This window comes from Anomaloglossus baeobatrachus, chromosome 3, assembly GCF_048569485.1.
Source record: "Anomaloglossus baeobatrachus isolate aAnoBae1 chromosome 3, aAnoBae1.hap1, whole genome shotgun sequence".
Taxonomy (NCBI): Eukaryota; Metazoa; Chordata; class Amphibia; order Anura; family Aromobatidae; genus Anomaloglossus; species Anomaloglossus baeobatrachus.
Genome location: NC_134355.1, coordinates 577290403 through 577315982, shown reverse-complemented (window position 1 = coordinate 577315982; position 25580 = coordinate 577290403). Strand labels below are relative to the sequence as shown.

At 52.3% G+C, this 25580-nt stretch overlaps 1 protein-coding gene across 1 annotated transcript in view; it reads left to right on the top strand.

Moving 5' to 3' along the window:
• The window catches only part of LOC142295597 (uncharacterized), a 97202-nt gene that overhangs the window by 44220 nt on the left and 27402 nt on the right, over positions 1-25580 (top strand). The window contains exons 9-10 of the mRNA XM_075338700.1: positions 2649-2755; positions 9938-10053. Of these exons, the coding sequence (XP_075194815.1) occupies positions 2649-2755; positions 9938-10053 (223 nt within the window). The remainder of the gene's footprint in view (positions 1-2648; positions 2756-9937; positions 10054-25580) is intronic.

Genomic DNA, 25580 nt, shown 5'->3' with positions numbered 1-25580 from the left:
AGTTTATATTTGTCGTGACGCCACCTGTGGTTTGCGGCTATTAAGCCGCCGCTGCTGTATGGGGCCTCTGGGGCTGATGGAATGGCAGCTTGGATGGTCCTGCTCCCCACAGGTGGAGCGGTGCCCCGGGGACGCTGCTGGTGCTTGTAAGTGTCGATGTAGTGCCGGCGGAATAACTGAGGCAACTCCAGAGGGTGCAATTTCAAGGTGTTTACTCACAGTTCCTGGTAGCTGCACACTGGTGCCTCTGGACTGCTGAGACCCACTGTCAGGGACCTCCGCCGATCCTGGGTAGATCTGGGGGTAAAAGCCGGTACACCCCTCTATGTGTTTCTTTCTTCAGCTGTCTCCTTAAGCCTAGTCCTTGTTGGCTGAACCTGGCTCGGCCTCCACTACAGCCTCCGGGCCAGGGGCTTGCCTGTCGGTAATTTACCCCCTTTCTAGAGGTTCTGCTGTGGGCTGTGGCCCGGGGAGCTTGCCAGCTTTCCCTGGGCCTCGGTTTTTACTTTTGGAGATGACTTTTCCTCCTCCAGTTTCTAGGGACCGTCCCCTGTGTGCAGCTTGATCCCTCCACCGAATCTTCTTATTGTGGAACAGGCCACAAGCCTGAAAGCTATCTGTGGCCCTGGAATCCCTTCTTTTCTCTACTTGGTGTCACCTGGACCCTCTGAAACCCAGGGTCTTCACCAGGAAGCGTCACTTTCTTCTCTTGCTCCTGACTGACTAGAGCACTTCTTCTTTCAGCTCTCTCTGCAGACTCTCACTTCTCACTTCTCTGCCTCCCGCAGACTTCCTCACTCCCCTCCTCCCTGAGGTAAACTGAAACTCTCCCTCTTGACCTTCCTTACTACTCTGCTCTCGGGTGGCTCCTTCCACCCCCCAGTTGCTAAGCTACCACCCTATGGGAGCAGGGATGGGTCTTACGGCCCCTCCCAGCATGCAGCATGGGAGGGTTGCTGCCACTGTCCCTGGTCCCTGTGTGTACCTAACAATGGGTGTAGTGCAGATTTGCCTGTGGATCGGCGTTCACTCCTTTCCTTACCCAGGATGGGACATCACACCGCTGGATGGGGTGCAATGTTCCTGTGGTGACGGAAGCCTCAGGGGCGCCACATTTTCACATTACACTGCAATCTATGAAAAATGTTTGTTGATTCTACAACCTTAATCTACATCCTGGTTCACACCTATCATTAACTCTTCACCTTCTCTCCAGTGTTTGTCTAAACTTATGGTTCCATGGCTTCTGTGTCCTGCTCTGCTTCATTGTTATCCAGAATATCATGTGATTCAGGTACTCACTGCTGTGCCATTACCCTTGGTCCAAATGACCTGCGACTTGAAAAATCCACCTCATTAGGCTGCTTTCACACTACGTTTTTTTAATATGCGTCATGAATGTTTTTTTAACGCAAAAAGAGATCCAGTGCAAATGCGTTTTCATTTCAATGCATTTGCAATGGACTCGCGTCAACATGCATTCACCTGCGTTTGCGTGCGTTAGTGAGGATCCAGCGACTTCCAGTTTTTTAACATTTTTCAAAAACGCTACTTGTAGCGTTTTTGAGCTGCGTCCAAATACTGCAAATGCTGGATCCTGACTATACTGCACGCAAACGCATGTGAACGCTGGCATGCTGATAGACAGGATCCTGCTTGCTCTACTGAGCATGCCCAGAAACCAGCCTCGGGTGATCAGTCCCTCTCTCCACCTCCCTCCCCCTCTCTCCCTCCTTCTCCCTCTCTCTCCACCTCCCTGTCTCCCCCTCCCTCTCTCTCCACTCTCCCCTGCCTGAGAGCAGAGGACGCTCTTAACCAAGGTAAACATCGGGTAACCGCAGTCTTAGTTACCCGATATTTATCTTGGTTATGTGTGCAAGGAACAGGCAACCGGCTCCTAGCAGCTGCAGACGCTCGTAACCAAAGTAAATATCGGGTATCCAAGCAAGTTACCCGATGTTTACCTTGGTTATGAGACTCCACAGCTGTCAGAAGCCAGCTCCCAGTCTTTCACGTTCAGTTCCCCTCACTCCCAATCACATGACTCCAATGCCCGCACATAAACTTAAAGTGGCAGGATCCTGCAAAATAGTACATGCGTTTGCATGCGTTTTTTTGCTGTAAAAGCAGGATCCGCTTTTGCAGCAAAAAAAGTTCATGACGCATGTTAAAAAAACGTAGTGTGAAAGCAGCCTCAACAGGGATCTCCACTACCACTGTAATTTACCAGGAATGTTCCTGAACAATAGTCCAACCTTGAATCATTTAGGTCACATTTACATAAAAACAGTCTGACACAATCCAATATCAAGACCTTTCATTCAGACCAGACATGCCGCTGAGATTTAGTAAAGTTCCATGCCAAGTGAATAGACTTCTCTCACTCAGAACATTGTAGGCAAATATTGCTGGCAAAATTATATAGAATCAAATGAAATTTACAAGACTGGCCCAAACAAATGGAAAGAAATGATCAGAAATGAAATTACCCGAATGTCCTAAGAGGTTCACAAAAATCAGTGTATCCCATGAAAACTTTGTAGAGACAAAACTGAAGTGTGAAACGTTATGTATAGTGGAAGTCTATGTATCCTGAGATATATCACAGTAATCCCAATCTCTGATGACAGTTACTTTATACTTCCCAGTCTCATCCGCTATTCTGAGCAGCTTTCTGAACTTGACATTGATGATAACTGCCTCGGAGAACTACCGGCCACTGACATCCTGGAGGCTCTTACAGAGAGAAATCAAGGTAAGTATGGCTTCCTGCTTTAATCGTTAAGCATTAGATGTTGCAAGGATACGGGTATAGTCCTATAAGATGCCAGATCACTTATATCTGGAGACATTAACAAGTATTAGCAGGGGTATAGCTTTTTTTTAGATGATTTTGGTAAAAATTCTCCCCCCCGAAAAAAACAAAACCAAAAAAGCATTGCGTGTGTTATCAAATGCTCTATACTTCTACACTCAACAAAAATATAAATGCAGCACTTTTGTTTTTGCTTCCATTTTTCATGAGCTGAACTCAAAGATATAAGACTTTTTCTACACAAAAGGACTTTTTCCCTCAGTTTAGTGACATCTGTGTTAGTGAGCAGTGCATTTCTCCTTTGCTGATATATTCCATCCACCTCACAGGTGTGGCATCAAAATGCTGATTAAACAGCGTTATTATTGCACAGGTGGGCCTTATCCTGGCCACAATAAAAGACCACTCTAAAATGTGAGTTTTAAATTATTAGGGAGTCCGGTGGTAGGGGGGGGTCAGAAAGCAAGTCAGTGTCTAGTGTGACCACCATTCACCAATCTCTCTTCTGACCTGTACAGTGGAAACCGAGATTGGTCCACGAAGAGAACACCAACATGTCAGACGCCATTGAATGTGAGCATTTGCCCAATCAAGTCAGTTAAGACGATGAACTGCAGTCAGGTGGACACCCCAGTGAGGACGACGATCAGCAGATGAGCTTCCCTGAAACAGTGTCTGAAAGTTTGTGCAGAAATTCTTTGGTTATGCAAACCGATAGTTGCAGCAGCTGTCCAGGTGACCGGTCTCAGACGATCTTGGAGGTGAAGATCCTGGATATGGAGGTACTGGACTAAGCTGGTTACACGTGGTCTGCAGTTGTGAAGCCGCTTGGATGTGTAGCGCCTGTGAGGCTTCAGTCGCTACAGGGTATTGCATCTCACTTAAGGTGCAGTACTCATACCTGGTAAGGAGGAGGTTAACCACTGGTATTCACTTACACAACACACACAGCTTAGGTGCTTTCCCGCTGGAACTGGGCTAAAGGTGGCCACCATAACAACAGGTTTTTCCCAGCCACCAGTGAGTCATCAGGAAGGTGTGGGCAGCACAGGGGAAGTGAGAGAATACAGTTTTTACCTCAGAATAGTCTGAGACTCAGAACAACATGGTCGCTGTGCAGAGTGCAGTTAGGACTGGGCAGACTGAAAGGAGCAGGAGACGACCAGTGGAGCTGAGGGACACAGGAGCAACAGGGTAGCTGGAGGAAGAGCTCAATAGTTCCCTCAGCACAAGCACAGTTCAGGGTGCAGAGCCCTAGGGTGGCGCACACTAAAAGTTGCGCCACCAGATTCTGAAGGAGTCAGGAGTCAGGACCACGGTCGGGCCCACGTTTGATTCACGCTGCCTGCGAACGGGACAGGAACTTTAACACTGATCTTCAGGTCAAGGGGATCCACACAGAAAGTGCAAGAAAGGAAGGTCTCACACTCCACAACACTGGTGGTGATTTCTGAGGTACCCAGGATTGGGGCCCATCACGGTAGAAACTGGCACTCCAAGGGTGACAACTGAACTGTGAGTAAAAGACCTGGAACCACAACTACTGTGTCAGCTCTTCATTGCCATCGCCTGTGTGTCGCCCTGGGCAAGCCAGGGGACACGGGTTACAACACCACCACACCCCACACTCCAGGTAGGCACATCACAGCTAACCAGAAATCCTTGTTGCCTTCCTCCAGGAGTTTGATGATGCACACCAGGGGGTGGGCCAGGCAGTTGGCTCCGCCCACCGAGGAGCTCACAACTCTGGAGGCAGGAAGAAACCAGGCAGATGAGTCCAGGAGGAGGAAGTGGAAGGAGTAAACAACAGAGTAGCCCAGGCAGGGCAAGAGTGAAGTTGAGTGAAGTAGAGGAGTTAAGAAAGTGAAAGTGAAAGTAGAAAAGGAGGAAAGCAAGTGAAGTGACAGAAGAGAAAGACAGCCTGAAGGGTCCAGCTTTGTGGAGGGCCAGATCAGCAAGGTCAGCGACGGCGGTGACTGTCTGGAGGGGGGACCGTTTGGAAGTTCCTGGAAGGACCCCGTTGGCTGTGTGCCCGGTGGTCTGGAGCAGTGTTCTGAAGGACAGTCAGCACCAGGGCAGGGGCCTCTCGGACCCCGGCAAGGCTAGGAGTCGCCAGATTTGCCAAATCCGTCAGTGACGGGGACGCAGATCCCCCAACAACCAAGTCCCGATTGAAGGCAACAGCCCAACCTGAACCGGGGAGACACCGCCACCGCCAGGGCACCAGTTTCCCCAGGGCCAGCGCCTGCGGGCAAAGTGTAGAGCTCCTCCGGCCCAGATTGCAGTCGGGGAGCGGGTAACCGGAGGGAATCCACCGATACCACGAGTCCAACATAGGTGCAAGGAAGAGGGACATCACCGTCACCTACCGGGAGTGCAGGTGCAGCCGTCTGTGGGACCGTCCTACCAGCCGTTGGTTTACCGTACAAACTGTGTCCACATCTCAGGCTGAGTGAGTACCACAGTGCCGCAAGGCACAGCGCTGCCCCCGCGTCCCTGCGCCCTCCAGGCCCTACACTTCACATCTCATCACCGGGCCCCGGGATCACCAACCCCTACCCACGGAGGGGCAACACAACACCTGGCTGCTCCGCATCACCATCCCAGGGACCCCCATACTGAGCAGCGGTGGTGCAATCACCACAACCGTGGGTGGCGTCACGAACTATAACAATCCCCACACCCAACAAACATCCCCCTTTCACTCACGGGCGAGGAGTGTCGCTCGAGAAACCCCGGGATCCGGCCTACAGCTCGAGCCACCAGGAGCAGCTGCCGGACCCGAGCAGAAGGGGTGAGCGCGGTGTGCTGACACCCTCCTCCCCGCCCGCGACAACTTGGCGTCACGAACAGGATCTTACCGCTCTGCCGTCTGGTAGAGGTGCGCCTTGTTACCGCCGGAGGTATCCGGCAGAAAAATTTCAGAAGCCACCATCTTTGGCGCGAAAAGTTCCCGCTCGAGCGTCTTCTCGAGCAGTAGAGGCGCGAAGGCCAAAACCCCGCCCCGAGAGAGGAGGGGCCGGAAAGAGCTAAGGGGGACGCGATGGCGGCTGGCTGCATGTAACAACGCAGCTAAAGAAAGACGGGACACGAATGGAGAAATGGCAGCGTCCTCGAATTGGAGTGCGGGAATACCCGCCACCGGAGTACCCAAGCTCTGGGGGAAACGAGGCAGAGTAGCGTTTGAGGACTGCGGCCCGGGTGAGCTCCCCGCCGGGACCGCTGCGTGGCTGGAGCGGGAGTTGGGCCGATTCTGCGTGAAGGTGAGGGCGCAGAGCCTGCAGCAGCTGATGGATTGGAAGGCAGAGATGCGAAGGATGGTTGCCGTAGTGGGGGCCCGTGAGCAAGGGGCCGCTGCGACCGTGCCGCGTCGCGATCAGTCCACCCAAACCCCAGAACCGGCCCTGATTGAGTGGGAGACAGACATCAGCACCGCGGCTGGAGGTCCGAAGGGGATGTCGTTGATGGAGGAAGAGGTCCCAAGTATGCCGCCTCCGCCGCCATTCCTAACGGCTGTCAGCGGTTCGGGGTTGAACTGCCAGTGGGAGGAAAATCCCATGTACCGCTCGGTCTCGGAGTGGGCCGACTCCCTGCGGTGGTAGCCGCCTCGAGGGCAGCGGATGCCCGCTGCACAGTCCCCGTTGGGACCACCAGTGAGTTCAAGTTTGTTTAAAAGTTTTTAAAAATGATAAGGAAAATGAAAATGCCTGAAGTTTAACCTGATTTGCTGATGTGATTTGAACCGGCAGGAGCCGGCACCGTTGTCCCCGTGGGGACCGTTTAAAGTTTTGCATGGAGGACTATCCATGGACAAGCCCGTGAACTTGCAGGGCACCACAAACGTTAAGTGGCTTGTAAATATGTTGGTTACCGTTACCGTTTCCGCCATGCCGTCTCCGGAGAGGCAGGTTGGAGGGAGGGCCCTGAGCAGAGCAGGCTAGGGCCCAGCCACCAAAGGAACCGGTGGCCACCCTCTGGAGGGGAAGGACAGATCCCGCTCGGGTAACTTGTGCTGGACTGTGGGTCAAGGGGTGCTGCCTGGGCTTTAGGGGCAGCATCAGGGCCAGGTTGCTTGGGTGGGAGAGAGCGGAAACCGTGACCGTATACCGTTGTAACGTTAAAAGTAAATGTGCCTCCCGTCTTGGGAAGAGTTTTGATTAAAAATGTTATTCATGTTTGTTTAACCTTGTTACCCCTTTTTACAGAAAAATAAAACCGGTGTAGGACGGCAGCCCGCGGACGGTCTGCATTTTGCTAAGGGGGAATGTGTCGCCCTGGGCAAGCCAGGGGACACGGGTTACAACACCACCACACCCCACACTCCAGGTAGGCACATCACAGCTAACCAGAAATCCTTGTTGCCTTCCTCCAGGAGTTTGATGATGCACACCAGGGGGTGGGCCAGGCGGTTGGCTCCGCCCACCGAGGAGCTCACAACTCTGGAGGCAGGAAGAAACCAGGCAGATGAGTCCAGGAGGAGGAAGTGGAAGGAGTAAACAACAGAGTAGCCCAGGCAGGGCAAGAGTGAAGTTGAGTGAAGTAGAGGAGTTAAGAAAGTGAAAGTGAAAGTAGAAAAGGAGGAAAGCAAGTGAAGTGACAGAAGAGAAAGACAGCCTGAAGGGTCCAGTTTTGTGGAGGGCCAGATCAGCAAGGTCAGCGACGGCGGTGACTGTCTGGAGGGGGGACCGTTTGGAAGTTCCTGGAAGGACCCCGTTGGCTGTGTGCCCGGTGGTCTGGAGCAGTGTTCCGAAGGACAGTCAGCACCAGGGCAGGGGCCTCTCGGACCCCGGCAAGGCTAGGAGTCGCCAGATTTGCCAAATCCGTCAGTGACGGGGACGCAGATCCCCCAACAACCAAGTCCCGATTGAAGGCAACAGCCCAACCTGAACCGGGGAGACACCGCCACCGCCAGGGCACCAGTTTCCCCAGGGACCGTCCTACCAGCCGTTGGTTTACCGTACAAACTGTGTCCACGTCTCAGGCTGAGGGAGTACCACAGTGCCGCAAGGCACAGCGCTGCCCCCGCGTCCCTGCGCCCTCCAGGCCCTACACTTCACATCTCATCACCGGGCCCCGGGATCACCAACCCCTACCCACGGAGGGGCAACACAACACCTGGCTGCTCTGCATCACCATCCCAGGGACCCCCATACTGAGCAGCGGTGGTGCAATCACCACAACCGTGGGTGGCGTCACGAACTATAACAATCCCCACACCCAACAAACATCCCCCTTTCACTCACGGACGAGGAGTGTCGCTCGAGAAACCCCGGGATCCGGCCTACAGCTCGAGCCACCAGGAGCAGCTGCCGGACCCGAGCAGAAGGGGTGAGCGCGGTGTGCTGACACCCTCCTCCCCGCCCGCGACACCTGCGCTTCGGCACCCAAGGCCACTACTACCGCCATCATCCTCCCTGGGGCCTAGCTTCACCTGCGGGAAGCTGAACTATCCTAGCTGTGACACTATCCGCCCCAAAGGACAGCGACCGCAGCAGCGGCTAATCCCTGGCCTCATACCGCAGGTGGCGTCATGAGACAACCACAACGCCCAACCTCCTTACCCTCCATCATCCCACCATCATCTCATCCTCCATCCTCCTCCCTTTTATTGTACACCTCGGGGCCATCACTGACCTGCCAAATACTCTGAAATGCCAAACAGACGGCTTATGGAGGAGAAATGAGCATTCAGTTCACTGGCAACAGCTCTGGTGAACATTTCTGCAGTTAGTATGCCAATTACATGCTCCCCCAAAACTTGTGGCATCTGTGGCATTGTGCTGTGTGATAAAACTGCATATTTTATAGTGTCCTTTTATTGTGGCCAGTCTAAGGCACACCTGTGTAATAATCATGCTTTCTAATCAGCATCCTGATATGCCACACCTGTGAGGTAAACACAGATTTAGACAAATTTGTGATCAGAATTTGAGAGAAAAAAGGCCTCTTATATACATAGAAAAGTTGCAGATCTTTGAGTTCAGCTCATGAGAAATGGGAGCAAAAACAAAAGCGTTGCCTTTATACTTTTGCTCGATAGTGTAGACGAATACTTCATACATACCGCACCATCCAGAGCTTGAATGGCAGCACAAAATGCCGTATTCCTGTGCACAAGGTCTCCATTTTATTTAATAAGCGAAAAAAATAAAGACATTGTATTTGTCTTGGTTTCACTTCATGTTCTGAAAGTTATTTCTGTTCCAATAATCATAAAAATTAAAATAGGCAAATCATGGTCTAAAAATAAAAAACTTACCTACCCCTTCTGCTCCTCTGTACTGCTGTTTTTGGGTCTCTGAGGGTTTTTTAGTATCATGTCTCGGTGTAGATAGGATGAGCACTGCAGCCAATCAGTGGCTGCAATGGTCAACCGGTGACCACATCCAACATCATATCACTGCTATGGCCGCTGACTGGTGCAACAGTCAAAGTAACACTCCAGCGGTTTGTTTTTATTGCGATGCTGGTGTGGTGCTTTTAAACCAAGTTGCTGTGGCCTACTCATATACGAACCCTCCACCATCTTGATCTTCTATCACTGCCACTCCAGTTGATCTCCAGCAGTTTGTGACCTCCTAGATCACTCCAGTGTTTCATGGAGCATGCCGGAGGTCACTTTTTAATGTAAGTCTATGAGAGCATTTTTCTGGCTCTCATAGACTTGCATTAAAAGATGGCGATCATTACCTCTGACTTTCGGCTAGTCAGAAGTTGCAGTCAGAAGATATCACCATAGGACCGGAGTGGCGTTGGTAATTAAAGGTGAGGACGGGTGATATAAGACTAGACTCAGTGGATTTAGATTAGACTCATCACTACAACGCTCAAAAAAAAACAAAACAATAAAACAACAACACTGGAGTGGTGCTTTAAGTGCAACTCTGCTAGGAGAGGAAATGAGGAACCTGGAAGGGACCCAAACAGCGGTACAGAGAAATGGTGGAGGAGCAGTAGACATGTGTGTGTATATATTTCTTTTTGTTTTTAGACCACACTGAACCATTTGTATGGAGAAAATTTAAAAAAGAGGGCAATGCCTACAATGTCGTCTGCAAAATTCAGTTTCATATTATACATCGATAGTGGTATATAAAGCTTTCTGTTCCTCCATCCTGCCAGGAAAACTAGCACGCTTGAAAATTAAAGTAACAGCCCAGATTTCTCCAGTTACATTTAAAGCCATCCTAAAACAGAGCGGGAAACTGAAGACCTCAAAAAAGAAGAGAAGAAGAAAGGTAAATGTAGGATTTTCTGATAATCCAGCTGAAATAACTGATATCAAAGAGTTTACTATTCTTCACGTAATAGGACATATGTTAGGTATCTGACATCATAGCTACTAAAAACCAGATCGTTAAGCAGTAGCTCAGCTACTGTGAGAGAATACAAGCCATTTTGTATTCTATAGAAACCATCTTGTCTTACAACTGAATGCTGTTATAGGTTTCAGCTAACACTGATGGGCGGGGAAGTTTCACATTTCTGCACACACCCCTGCAGCTCTTATTGGTGCATAGTAATTTCTTTGTTTGAGGTACTATATAAGCTGGTCACATGATGTAATAAAACAGAATCTCTCAGTACTCCGTGCTTGGCTGTACTGTATTGATTTCTCCAAGCGCTTGTAAAACAAATCTTATTAATTTGGAGTTCCAAGGGCATAGAAGCAGAGTATTTCGCTCACACTATCGTAGGGCAGAGGGTGCGGTCACCCCGGGCCCCATGCTCATCAGGGGCCCACCCGGAGCTGCGCTACTGTTAACTAGATCGGCGTGCACAGAGCATCGATATAGTTAATCTCTGCAGTAGGGCTGGGAGACAAAATCTCTCTGCACCGCCACTGATTAGAGCACACGTGCAGGACATCAGAGTCCCAGGGTGGTGACGTCATCGCTAAGCGACGGCAGTCTGATGTCTTGTGTGCGTGATGTCCTCCCCGCACTGCATCGATCAAAACCTGCTGCATTAGGTGAGTATATGATTTTGTTTTAATGCAGAACAGGGGGCATATATACCAAAGATGGAGGCCCATATATACCAGCTGGAGGCTCATATATAGCAGCATGGGGCCCAGGCTGGAGGCTATGAACAGGGTCTTCACTCCTTTTGTTATTGTTGAATGATGTGTTAGGCTATGCGATCATGGTGCGTTTTTCGCGGCGTTTTTGCGCATTTTTTTGGGCGCGTTTTTGGTCTTAAAACTGCATGACTTTGCTTCCCCAGCAAAGTCTATGAGTTTTCACAGTGCACTTTTATTTTAGGTGCATTTTTGTGGTGACCACAAAAATGCAAAATGTCAATTATTTCTGCATTTTTGCTTGTGTTTTTCACCCATGGAATGCATTGGAAAAAACGCAGCAACAAAAACGCGGCAAAAAATGCTGTAAAACACGCAAAACCGCATGCATTTTTTATGCGTTTTTTTTACCGCAGGTGCGTTTTTGTGCATTTTATTGCCGCCAACGCACAAAACCACTGAATCTTTGTGGTCACAAAAAAAGGCAACGTGCGCACATAGTCTAAGGCTATGTGCCCACGGGACCTTGTTTCTGCGGATTTTGCCGCGGAAAACCTGCGGATTTTTCTGGATTTTCCAGATAAATCCGCAGGTTTTAGCATGTACAGTCACTCCCCATGTTATCCTATGGGACATGTTGAGTGCTGTGTCCACGCTGCGGAAAGTGCAGCTGCCGACCATGCTGCAGATGTAGGCATCCGCATGTATAATTGCATGTCAATTATTCATGCAGAATTACCTGCGGATGTCCCGGCCCTCCGCTATGGAGATAAGAGGCCGGGACGTCAGCAGGTAAGCTGCATGAATGTCCGCATGTTTCCTGCAGCTATTCCGCTGTAATCTAGCAGATAAAAATAGCTGCGGACGCCGGCTGGCAGCTGTGGGAAACATGCGCTCGTACCTGCGGATACATCTGCAGGTACGAGCGCCCGTGGGCACATAGCTTAACTCTGTAATGTCTTACATTGTCTGTACATATCCCCTCTGATTTGGAAAGAGCTGTGGAATAGGTTAGCGTTAGAGAAATAATACTGTTATTAATATTATTTTTATTATTAATAACAATATCTTTGCTGACAGCATACATATATGGACAGCCTTTAGTGTATTTTCATTAGTAGACTGAACAAAATAGCTGTGGATGTCTTGGCTAGAAGTCAGACTTGTGAGGAAAATGCTTCAGGATATGCTGGAATCCTGGAGTATCTGTCGCGGGCGGAGGGGTGGGGAACGCCTCTCGTCTGGAATCGCTGGCGCTCGGGTCCGGTGCTTCTGCTCCTCGGTGGCTCGAGCACGGGGCCGGACCCGGGGCTTGAGCAGCGCCTCCTCGCCCACGAGTGAAAAGGGGAGGTTTTTGGTGGATGTTTGAGGATGTCGGTCGTGACGCCACCCACGGGTTGTGGTGATGGTAGGCACCACCGCTGCTGGTGACGGGGGATCCCGGGAGCGATGGCGGAGAGCAGCTAAGGTGTTGACCCCTCCGTGGGTAGGGGCTGTTGGTCCCGGGGCCCCGGTTGGAGAGTAGGGAGGAGGTATAGGTGCAGGTGCCGAGGCGGGGAGGCAGCGTGGGCACGGGTGCAACTTTGCGGTGCAGCGCGGTGCCGGATGGCACTGTTGTACTCACTCAGACACAGAAGGACAGAGTCTCTAGTAAACCAAATGGCTGGATGGACGGGGCCCACAGCTGGCTGCGGTGTTCTCATTCTACCCAGACGGGTTGATGGCGGCTGTCGTTTTCCTGCACCTGTGTAAGTGTATTTGACTCCTATGGCTTCCTACGGGTAGTCCGCTCCCCGGCGTGTATGTGTCGGGAGAGCCCGTTTGCCCGCAGGCGCTGGCCCTTGGATCTCTGGCCCTTGGCGGTGGCACTTATCTGGACGGGTTGGGCTGTTGCCTTCTGATGGGACTTAGGTGGGAATGAACCCCTGAGGTCCAGACCGCAATCAGATAATTTGACCTTTTCGGCGGCTCCTAGCCTGGTCGGAGTCTGAGTACCCTGCCTTGATGCTTGGCTTCAATCTGCTCCCCAGTTCAGTACCGGTGGGCCACCGCCCGACCCCGGTTCCACTGACCTACACCAACTCCTGCAGACGGCCACCACCATCTGCCGACCTTGCTGAACGTGCCTGGGCTCCAACCCAGACACCAACAGTTTTTACTCCTCTCACTTTCACTGTCTACCACCTAACTACTGTCTTTTCCCACCTCCAGGCCTGTGAACTCCTCGGTGGGTGGGGTCAACCGCCTGGCTCCGCCCCACCTGGTGTGGACATCAAGCCTGGAGGGTGGCAACAAGGGTTTGATTGACTGGTGTCACCTACCCAGGGGAGGGTGTGTGTGTGTGATGTTAGTGTACTGTGACCCCTGGGGGTCCAGGGCGTCACACTCCCCCTTGGTAAAACGCAGACCGTCCACGGGCTGCCCGTCCATCACCGGTTTTATTTTCTGAAAAATATAAATAACAGGGAAAAACAAACGGTATGCATATTTACAAATCTTCCCTGATGGGAGGCATGTTACTTCAAACGTTGCTAACAGTAATAATAGAACATTTTTAATAACAACGGACGGGTCCCAGTTCTTCCGCTTTCCCTCCCAAACAACCTAAACCTTGCTGCTGCCCCTAAGAAGCGGGCAGCACCCCTTTTCCCCAGTCCGGAAAACAGGAACCTGGTTCAGGTCGCCCTGAACAGCGGGAACGGGTACGGTGTCTTGCACCTGGTTGTCATTCAGGGTGCCCCACGTCCAGGGGGGACCCCTGACCCCGGAGGATGGTCACCGGTCCTGGTGGTGTCCGGACCCCAGCCATCTCTGCTGCGGGTCCTTCCTCCAACCTGCCTCTCCGGAGGCGGTTAACGGAACTCCAGCCCGGAATTATTTACAAGCCCACCAGTTTGTGGGTGGCCTGCAAGTTCTCGGCCATGTTCATGATTTCTCATGTGGGCAGGGCTCTTAGGGGTTAAGAAAACATAACTTAGGGTCCCAACGGGGGACAACAGCTCTGCTGCAACGGAGATCCGCTGCCTTTACTTGAGGTTGCCTTCCTCATACTCCTCCAGCTCCACATCCGGATGGTACGGTGAGGGAGGGGACTGGGGCCACCTAGGGACACTGCGGCTTTCTCTCTCCTTTACATCAAGGGCAAACCAGCCCCACTCCCCGCAGTGTCGGGTGTACGTGTGGCGCCCTGGACAAGCCAGTACGTCACAGGTACTACAACAACACACCCCACACCCCGGCTAGGCACATCAAGGTCAAACACAAATCCTTGTTGCCTCCCTCCAGGGGCTGATGTCCACACCAGGGGGTGGGCCAGGCGGTTGGCCCCGCCCACCAAGGAGTTCACACTCCTGGGGGCGGGAAAAGGAAGTCAGAGTAGTTGAGGAAGAGAAGAGATCAGTTTTGGAGTTTGAGGAGTGAAGTGGCAGTAGAGGAGACTTACCGTGTCCGGGTGCGTGGCCCGGGCACATACAGCAAGGTTGGCAGACGGTGGTGACCGTCTGCAGGAGGGGCTGATTGACGTGAACCGTAAGGACCGGGGACGGGCGGTGGCCCGCCGGTACTGGATCGGGGAGCGAAGAGAAGCCAGCACCATTCGGCAGGGCTTACGGACCCCGACCAGGCTAGGAGTCGCCGTAAAACCGGTCAAATCCGTTAGCGAAGGGAACCTCCGGGGTTTCCCAGCAGTCAAGACCTGATTGAAGGCAACAGCTCAAACCGTGAAGGTAAATACAGTCACCGCCAAGGCTACAGTTCCTAGGGCCAGAGCCTGCGGGCAAAAGGGGCTCCCTCAGCATCCATCCAAGCTGGGGAGCGGGTTACCGGTGGGAAGCCATTGGAACCGTGAACATAACACAGGTGCAGGGAAAGGCAGTCACCACCAACCTACCGGGAGGAGAACAACCGCAGCCGTCTGTGGGACCCGTACATCCAGCCGTTTGTTTTACCGGAGACTTTGCATTCATCATTGGCTGAGTGAGTACCACCGTGCCGTGCGGCACCGCGCTGCCCCCGCGACCCTGCACCTCACCAGGCCCCGTAACCCGCCTGCCATCCCTCCCTCACCGGGCCCTGGGACAACCGACCCCCCTACCCACGGAAGGGAGAAAACAACATCCAAGCTGCTCCCTGTCACCGCTCCCGGGATTCCTGTCCAGAGCAGCGGTGGTGCCACAACCTCACCACATCCGTGGGTGGCGTCACGGACAATATCCCTAAACCAAACAACCCCCCGTTTCACTCACAGGCGAGGAGCGCCGCTCGAGTCCCCGGGATCCGGCCCACCGCTCGAGCCACCGACCGAGCGAGCAGCAGCAGCCGCCGGACCCGAGCAGTGGGTGAGCGCAGCGTCCCCTCCCCGCCCGCAACATACGTCACCAGGTCACCCGGTTGCAGGTCACGGCCAGGGTGGCTCGTTGGAAGATGGGAGTTCACATCTCTGCGAGCCACAAAGATTTCGGCCTCCAGGCTCGGCTCGTAAATGAACCCATATCCTCACTGGGGATCGAACCGCCTGACCTGGCCCTCGTAGATTGAGCCCCGCACCCGGTAGGTGGCGTTCCGGAGATTGTATTTTTCCTGGATTGTGCGGGCCAGCACTTCAGATCTCTGCTGCTCTCTGGCCGCAATCTCGCGGCCCAGCTGGCTCGGCTGCCGATCCCAAAAGGGGGCACCTGCGTACCCCTGCTGCGCGTGGGTCGGGCCCCGCCGGATCTCCCCCGTACCGGCTACGACCAATACCCTCACTGGGAAGTCCTGCGGTGACGTGGCCTGTGATGCTGCCTTACAGCGGCGACCCAGCACTGCCTCAGCCGAGGCGTGGGGTTCAAGGATGACAGGCCTCACCTGCTGGGCCCTCCTGCTGGCGGCTTCCATTACTTCCGTGGCCGGGCGGACTGCCAGGGCCGGGACTCCCTTGTGCGCAGTCACTTCCGGGACCGGCGGCTTCACCTTACAGACGGACACCTCCCGAGGAACCTTCCACGGTAACGGGATCGGTGCGGGTTGTTCATAGGGTCGTCCGCGGGCAGCGCCTACAGGCTTGTCCTTTTGGGTGGGCGAGTTAGACTCCGCTGCCGGTGTTGGGGGCAATGGACCGACTGGCGGGGCAGCGACAACCAATACGGGTAGCTGGGGAGGCAGCAGGATGAACGGGCACAGACCAGGCCCCTCAGCCGCAGCGACCGGTCCCTCCGGGACACAGGGGCATGGGTCGCTTACCTGCTCCTCCAGCACTGCCTCCGCCTCGCATTTCCGCACGGCCGCCGCCACCTCCTCCATTTCGGCCACCCATCGCTCCATCAGGAACCGGACTTGGGCCTGCAGGCGGCAGCACATCTGCGCTGTCCGGGCCTCCACCCACGCTGCTGTTCCTGGCGCGGGCTCTGGGATCTCAGGGTTGCCGGACGGGACGGACATCTTGCGCGTGTGCTTCCAGGATCCGGATGGATGGCAGAGTCCTGGCGTCCCTGCCCTTTATCCCTTCGGTTACATGAGGCAGGCCTTCACCCACCCCCCCTTGGTTCTCTCTCGCACCTCCTTTTTACTTGGGGCGGGGCTTCACCTTCGCGCCTTCCCTGCTCGGGGAAGACGACTCGAGCGAGAACTTTCGCACCCAAGATGGCGGATTTTCAAATTTTTCGGCCGGACACCGCCGGCGGGGACTGCAACGCGCCCTTCTACTGATAAGTAGACGGGTAGGATCCTGTTCGTGACGCCAAGTTGTCGCAGGCGGAGGGGTGGGGAACGCCGCTCGTCTGGAATCGCTGGCGCTCGGGTCCGGTGCTTCTGCTCCTCGGTGGCTCGAGCATGGGGCTGGACCCGGGGCTCGAGCAGTGCCTCCTCGCCCACGAGTGAAAACGGGAGGTTTTTGGTGGATGTTTGGGGATGTCGGTCGTGACGCCACCGACGGCTTGTGGTGATGGTGGGCACCACCGCTGCTGGTGACGGGGGATCCCGGGAGCGATGGCGGAGAGCAGCTAAGGTGTTGACCCCTCCGTGGGTAGGGGCTGTTGGTCCCGGGGCACCGGTTGGAGAGTAGGGAGGAGGTATAGGTGCAGGTGCCGAGGCGGGGAGGCAGCGTGGGTGCGGGTGCCACGTTGCGGTGCGGCACGGTGCCGGATGGCACTGTTGTACTCACTCAGACACAGAAGGACAGAGTCTCTGGTAAACCAAATGGCTGGATGGAAGGGGCCCACAGCCGGCTGCGGTGTTCTCACTTTACCCGGACGGGTTGATGGCGGCTGTCGTTTTCCTACACCTGTGTAAGTGTATTTGACTCCTATGGCTTCCCACGGGTAGTCCGCTCCCCGGCGTGTACGGGTCGGAAGAGCCGTTTGCCCGCAGGCACTGGCCCTTGGATCTCTGGCCCTTGGCGGTGGCACTTATCCAGACAGGTTTGGCTGTTGCCTTCTGACGGGACTTAGATGGGAATGAACCCCTGAGGTCCAGACCGCAATCAGATAATTTGACCTTTTCAGCGGCTCCTAGCCTGGTCGGGGTCTGAGTACCCTGCCTTGGTGCTTGGCTTCAATCTGCTCCCCGGTTCGGTACCAGCGGGCCACCGCCCGACCCTGGTCCTACAGTTCCGCTGACCTACACCAACTCCTGCAGACGGCCACCACCGTCTGCCGACCTTGCTGAATGTGCCTGGGCTCCAACCCAGACACCAACAGTTTTTACTTCTCTCAATTTCACTATCTACCACCTAACTACTGTCTTTTCCCGCCTCCAGGCCTGTGAACTCCTCGGTGGGTGGGGTCAACCGCCTGGCTCCGCCCCACCTGGTGTGGACATCAAGCCTGGAGGGTGGCAACAAGGGTTTGATTGACTGGTGTCACCTACCCAGGGGAGGGGGGGGGGGGGTGTGTTAGTGTACTGTGACCCCTGGGGTCCAGGGCGTCATACATCTTTTATGGCATCTTTAAAACTAGTGACCGTCTTCCAAGTGGAAGCTACCTGAAGAAAAGCCATGTTTGATCACAAATTTCCCCTGCAATGGAATGCAAATACAGAATTACATAACAGTTATTCTTGTAAATACTGTCTGTGGGAGTGGAAGCCGCTCTTACCAAGTGGCTCTCTGTGTTGGCTCATTGAATGACATACGTACAAATGCTTTCTCATATGAAAGGTATTGTGCAATACACAGTCAAAATAGACATCTCATTAGTTCATATAATTTTGCAGCTTGTACTGATAATATTTAATGCATAGACATATTTGGTTTCATATGCAAGATTCCCAAAGAAAACTAGAAAGAGATGACTATGGATGTACATGTGTCAAACAAAGAGTACAATAGAAGATAAAGTACATAGCAAGACCAGATTAATTATTAAACTTACACACTAATTACATAAGTTACTGCTGTTCTTCTAATATTTAAAAGGTGAATGGCTTGAAATGTTTGACTGACTTGTTAAAATTTGGATAATTTGTGAAAAATGTAAAAAAAAATGTATATTTTTGGGCATTGTCTGTTTGGTTTGTTTATTTCATAAAGAAATCTACTGTTGGGTCTTAAAGTAGATTTGTCATGAGATTTCATAATAGATGCTGCATATAGTAAATGAAGCTTTAGTGTCCTTCTACTGGTGATAAATAATAAGATAAAAAAAATTAAAAATCTTGTAAGATCCCCCTGTATTGATACCTGCACAGATAAGCCACGGCTACAGGCTGCAGCCCCTAGTCATGTGCTTAACTTGGCTGAGTGTCAAAATAAGAACCACATGTACTTTTTGTTTTTCTTAATTATTTAAATAATTAATTTGGGGAAAATGGCTTGCAGTCCCTCCAATTTTCCTACCAGCCATGACAAAGCCTGACAGATGGGGGCTGGTATTCTCAGTCTGGGGACATCCATGGTTATTGGGCCCACCAGCCTAAAAATAGCAGCCTGTAGCCACCCAGGATTGTTGCATGTATTTGATGTGACAATCCCAGCACTTTAGACGGTTCTTCCTGATTGCCCTGGTGTGGTGGCAATCGGGGTAATAAAGCATTAATAACAGCTCACAGCTGCCACTAATCCCTAGATTAGTAATGGGGAGGGTCTATGAGACACCCCATTACTAATCTGTAAGTGAAAAGAAATAACCTCAAACACCAAAAAATCCTTTATTTGAAATAAAAGATATAAAAACCTCTTTCCCCAATTTATTAACCCCAAAAGCACCCACATGAGGTCCCACAATGATTTCAGCTCTGCCACATCTGAATTCACAGCGAGTGCCATAGAACATGACTGCCCCTGTAAGCCTCAGGCAGAAAATGAATGAGCCATGCGATCGGCGGTCCCCATGGTCCTCCACCTGTGACCGCAGGTATCCTGACCGTCTGAGGTAAGGTCACTGAGTTCTTTGAGGTCCCCTGAGGTCAGGTTACCTGCAGTCACAGGTGGAGGGTTATTGGATCCTCTAGCTGTGACTGCAACTAATCTGAGTGATGTCACAACTGATTCCGTGGCTTATTAATTCTCTGCCTGGAGCGCACAGCATGCAGTCATGTTCTATACCGCTCATTGTGAATTCAGATGTAGCAAAGCAGAAATCATAGTAGGACCTGGGTGTTTTGGGGCTTAATAAATTGATGGAAGAGAAATTAAAAAAATAAAATAAAGCATTTTTCTGTGTTTGTGTTTATTTCTTTTTACTATACTTATAGGATTAGTAATGGGGGGAGTCTCATAGACCCCCTAGCCATCACTAATCTAGGGTTTAGTGGCAGCTGTTGGCTGCCATTAACTCCTTATTACACCAATTGCCACTACACCAGGGCAATTGGGAAGATCTGGCTAAAGTGCCGTGGTCGTCCCATCTAGTGGATGCGACAATCCTGGGCCGCTGCAGGCTGCTATTATTAGGCTGGGGGCCCCCAATAAGCATGGGGTTCTCCAGCCTGAAAATATTATTTATTTATTTAAATATTTATAAAAAAAAAAAGCTGTATGCAATTTCTTTCATTTTGATACACAGCCACGATAAGCGCACGGCTGGGGGCTGCAGCCTGTAGCCGTGGCTTTATCTGTGCTGGTATCATAACGGGGAGACCCTACATCATTTTATTTATTTATCACCAGTATAAGGACAAAGATAGTGCTTGTAATTCCAACCAATCACATACGCTGTCTCAGAGGGTGGGGGCATTGTCCAACGGCAGCCAGTCAGAGACGCCGGTAGGGAAAAAGCAGTTAATATGTATTAGAGAGAATTATTGAACCGGAAGTAGCGATGTAGCCATGGAGAGTTGGTAAGTATGTACTGTTTTAACCCTTTATTATTTTCTTTTACCATCCCCTATACCATTTTACAACACATCACTTTTGCCTCCCGTTAAATTTAATGGGTTCGGCTAGGATCGTAGATCCGATTGAGATCTCAGTCGGGATCAGTGATCCTTAACCGATCTGATCCTTGGCAGGATCACTCATCTCTAGGTAAAAGAAGCTCAAAAGACTGAACATATGATCAGCAAGTCATTTAAACACTGCAGGGCATATATCCAATCTTTCCAGAGTTTTATTTCGTGCTTTTCAGGTGGGTAACAGAGCAGATCTGCCTGAAAGAGATGTTGTGTGCACGTACCCTTAAGGGTGCTTTACATACTGCGATATCGCTAGCGATTGCTAGCGATGTCACGTGCGATAGCACCCGCCCCACGTCAGTGGCACGATATGTGGTGATCGCTGCCGTAGCGAACATTATCGCTACGGCAGCGTCACACGCACATACCTGTTCAGCGACGTCGCTGTGACGGCCACACAATCCCTCCCTCAAGGGGAAGGTGCGTTCGGCATCACAGCCACGTCACTGCGACGTCACTAAGCGGCCGTCCAATAGAAGCGGAGGGGCGGAGATGAGCGGAACGTAACATGCCGCCCACCTCCTTACTTCTGCATTGCCGGTGGACGCAGGTAAGGAGATGTTCGTCGTTCCTGTGGTGTCACACATAGCGATGTGTGGTGCCACAGGAGCGACAAACAACATCGTATCTGCAGCAACAACGATATTAAGGAAATGAGCGACGTGTCAACGAGCAACGATTTTTCACGTTTTTGTGCTCATTGATTGTCGCTCATTTGTGTTACACACTGCGATGTCGGTAACGGCGCCGGATGTACGTCACTACCGACGTGACCCCGACGATATATCGTTACCAATATTGCAGCGTGTAAAGCACCCTTAAGTCTGACTAGTAAGGGGCGTGACACCTTAATGTTCCTAGGTCAGTATGAATGCCAAATACGGCCTTGCACATAATATGAAGGATGAGAAAGGCTAATTACACACATTTCCAATTAGATAATAAGGCTGGATAAATTACAGCTTTGTTCTTACTCTGCAATTCATCCTTTGCACAATAACTTTGAGGACTTCCTGCTGAGGAGGCAATGACCCTGGAGTATGTGGTAAGAGGTACCAGCCAAAAGGAGAACATTTCAATCTGATCTGTTTTGTATGGAGGAGTAATTCATAGAATATATGTTTTTGTTACATAAAACAATTGTGAATGCCATGTACGACATCACTCATGAATGAAGGGAATCTATATATCTATCTATCTATCTATCCCTCTATCTATCTATATATATATATATCTATCTGCCCCTGTGTGCCTTCTGTCAGTTTGTAACTGAACTATTGACAGAATATGGTTGTATTTGTCACATGACAGCTAAAACATTTTTATATATGGGCCAATAGATAGGAAATTTGACCCCTTCAGGACACAATGGGCGACACTCATGAGCCGCCCAGGGCTATGGGGTACTCGGTCTCGGGCTGTATATAAATGGGGATGCTGTGTCACGGGTGTGTAATGGCCGTTGCCCGGTTATGTGACCCTAGGGGTCGCTTGAAAAGGGGTTATATACAGGGGAGATAGTAGAGTTTGACTCGCCCACCTCAGGGCTATGGGACACCCGGTGTCAGGCCGGACTAGTCCAGGGGTAGGCAGTGGTGGCGGAGCCCGACTCCGTGACCCTGGCGGGGTCAACTAATATGGCTTCAGTAGGGGGTGGTGATTAATAATAAAGTTTTTAGGTTATTCGTGACGCCACCTGTGGTTTGTGGCTATTAAGCCGTCGCTGCTGTATGGGGCCTCCGGGGCTGGTGGAATGGCAGCTTGGATGGTCCTGCTCCCCACAGGTGGAGCGGTACCCCGGGGCAACCGTTGGTGCTTGTAAGAGTCTATGAGGGTGTTGTAGATGGTGCAGTGCAGACGAAATAATGGAGGCAACACCAGAGGGTGCAGTTTCAAGATGTTTACTCACAGTTCCAGGGCTGCAGCACACTGGTGCCTTTGGACTGCTGGGACCCACTGTCAGGGACCTCCGCCGATCCCGGGTAGATCTGGGAATAAAAGCCGGTGCACCCCTCTGTTGTGTCTCTTCCCTCAGCTGTCTTCAAAGCCTTGACTTTTCTGGATAAACCTGTCTTGGCCTCCACTATAGGTTCTGGACAAGAAGGCTTGCCTGGATGGTACTCTGCCCTCTTCCCAGGGGTTCTACAGTGGGATGTGGCCCTGGGCGCTTGCAACCACCCTGGGCCTCGGTGTTCACCTTTGGAAATGACTTCTCTTCATCCAGTTTCTAGGGACCGTTCCCTGTATGCAGCCTGATCCCTCCACCCGATGGTCAGTGGAACAGGCCACAGGCTTGAAAGCCTTGCAGTGGCCCTGGAATCCTTTCTGTAGTTCTGTGCTGTACTGTGCTGTGCTGTGGTGTCACCTGGGCCTAGCTGGGCCCCAGGGTCTCCACCAGGAAGCGTCACTTTCTCTTGCTGTTTCACTCCTCACTCCTCTCCTCTCTTAGACTATCTGCCTCCTCTGCCTCCCGCAGACTTCTCACTCCCTTCAACTCCAAACTCTATCTGACTAAACTTGACCTTCATGTCTCTCCTCTACTCTCTGTTGGCTCCTCCCACCTCCCCAGTTGCTACCCCACCCTATGGGAGAAGGGATGGGTCTTATGCCCCCCCAGCATCCAGCATGGGGGGTAGCTGCCACTATCCCCGGTCCCTGTGTGTGCCTAACAATGGGTGTAGTGTGAATTTGCCTGTGGACCGACGTTTACTCCTTTCCTTACCCAGAATGGGACATCACACCTCTGGCTGAGGTGCCATGTCACTGTGACGACGGAAGCCTCAGGGGCGCCACATTTATGTCATGACGTCACTCGCGGGTTGCGGTTATGGTTTTGGAACCGCCGCTGCACAGTCTATTGCCACTGGGGCTGATGTTGATGGCAGCTTTGATGTTGGGCCCTCCGCAAGTAGGGCTGAGACCCAGGGGGTGGATGATGGAGTGCGGCGTGGAAAGAACGGAGACCACACTATGGGAATGCAGTGCAACTGGTGTTTACTCACAGCGGTGGTAATGCTGATTCACTGAGGACGGCTGGTTTCGACCCCTGATCCCTTTTGTCCCTGTGCCGGTGTGGTAACCTGTTGGCTTCTTTCCTCTGCACCTCTTACTGGTTTGGTGGAACCCCATGGCTTGGAGCATCTGGAGGTCCCCTCCTGTGTGTCATTCTATCTCTGATCCGTACGGTGGGCAGTGTGAACCCTGTAGAGTCGGTGTTCTTTTGCGGTCCCTGGCTCTCTCGTTACTGCTGGTGCCCCCGGACTCTTGGGTCAGTGAGGTACTGGATGGTCCCCTCACTGTGCAAGTATTTGTCAGGTAGCCTGAAGAGTTTGCATGACCTAGGGCCCTTTGCCCCGTCAGTGCTATGGTTCCAGGGGTACCTTGTCATACCCTTCCTGGCAACCACTCTCCTTCACCAGCTAGGTCACCGCTACACGACCCTGTCTGAAGACACGTCCGTCTCCTTCAACTGTCACTACCTACTCTCTACTGTCTCACTGTTGTCCCCTCCCACCTGATCGCTGTCTAGTGGACTGGATCGGCTCCACCCCTGGGTGGCCATCTATTGGGTCCCAAACTAGTCAGTCACCACTGATTGGGAGAGGGAAACTGGGGATGTTTATGTGTTTTGATGTTACCGGCATTGGTCTTCCAGGTCCCTGGGGGTAGGCCCTGCATCTTTGACAGGATGCAGTACCTAGAAGTGCCCTGACGGGCTCATTGGCACTACACTCACAAGTTGGGGGAATGGGTGTTGAGGGAGAATGATGCCGCACCACCCACTCACCAGTGTAGACCAGGGAGGCTCCTACTACACTAATGCGGGCGTCACACGGGACGATCTATCGTGCGATCTTACGAGCGATCGTACCCGCTCACGTCGTTTGTGCGTCACGGGCAATTAGTTGCCCGTGGCGCACAAAGTCATTAAACCCCCGTCACATGCACTTACCTGCTTAGCGACGTCGCTGTGGGCGGCGAACATTCACTTCCTGAAGGGGGAGGGACGTTCGGCATCACAGCGACGTCACACAGCGTCCGGCCAATAGAAGCGGAGGGGCGGAGCTGAGCGGGACGTAAACATCCCGCCCACCTCCTTTCTTTAGCATTGCCGGCGGGACGCAGGTAAGCTGCAGTTCATCGTTCCCGGGATGTCACACGGAGCGACGTGTGCTGAGTCGGGAACGAACAACAGGTTGTGCGATTTTTAGAAAATGAGCAACGTGTCAGCGATGAACGAGAAGGTGAGTATTTCTGCTCGTTCATAGCTGTAACAGTACGATATATCAAGCGATGCGGATGTGTGTCACTTACGACGTGACCCCGCCGACATATCTTCTCGTGTGACGCCCGCATTACAGTCAGAGCCTACATCAAAGTGCTGTACGGGAATGTAGAGTGTGATAAGCGCAGTACCAAGCAGGGGGAGAGAAGGAAGTCCTCACATCTGAACTCCAAACTCCTTCCACTGTGGTTGCACTCAGCTATGTAGAAGCGAGCAAGCTTCCGATACACCATCATGTGAGTCTGTCTCCTGTTTCACCAAACTGTGGCTGCCCACTCCTCCTGCATTCATGTCCACATTGAAGTGCTGTACAGGATGTACATCTTGATGTAGGTGATAAACCAAACCAGGGATGACGGAGCTCATCGTCTTCTTTGCACATCAGTTCCTGCTGCATTCACCACACATGATGAAGCTCTATAAAGAAAGGTACAACGTGTTTTGGGCGCTAGCAAGCACATTGGGGGCAAGACTTATTGGCTCAAGTACCAAGTTTTTCCTGTGCTAAGTGGATCCTGCTACCTTAGCACAGGAGTGGAAGTGGAGTACAGTATAACGAGATGTGCGCTGTACGAGACCAGCAGAGAGCGGCTCCTGCTATAATTACTGTATATTGCAATGTGGAGGTAGGGGCTGGCCACTTTTTTGTTGGCACACAACAGATCAGCACTGAATGGTATAAGGGCTGTGGCGCCCCTGACCTGGTCAGGCACCACTGAGTACTGCACCCATGCTGGGGCAGTACTTCCAGGTAATCCTGAAGGCTGGAATAGGGTGTGTACGCAAAGACACATAGCAACCAGGTCTCCCACACCTTGAGAGGGGACCCTTGGGCAGACCCAAGAGGGGGCTTGCCTCCACATCTCAGCAAGGGGTGTAGGGGGAGGGGCTGGAAGCTAGGTTGCAGCGGCTGTCAGGAAAGTAGGAGGAGAGCCAGTCTGAGAGGGAAGCGCGGCGGTTGCGAGCGGGACGCACGCTGACCCTAGTCAGACCCTGCACGTGAAGTAGCCGTTAGCGGGGGAGAACGGTCACCAGCAAGACAGTCAGAAAGACGCTGAGGGAGTCAGTTGGTCGAGTACGGGGACTCCTGGTGA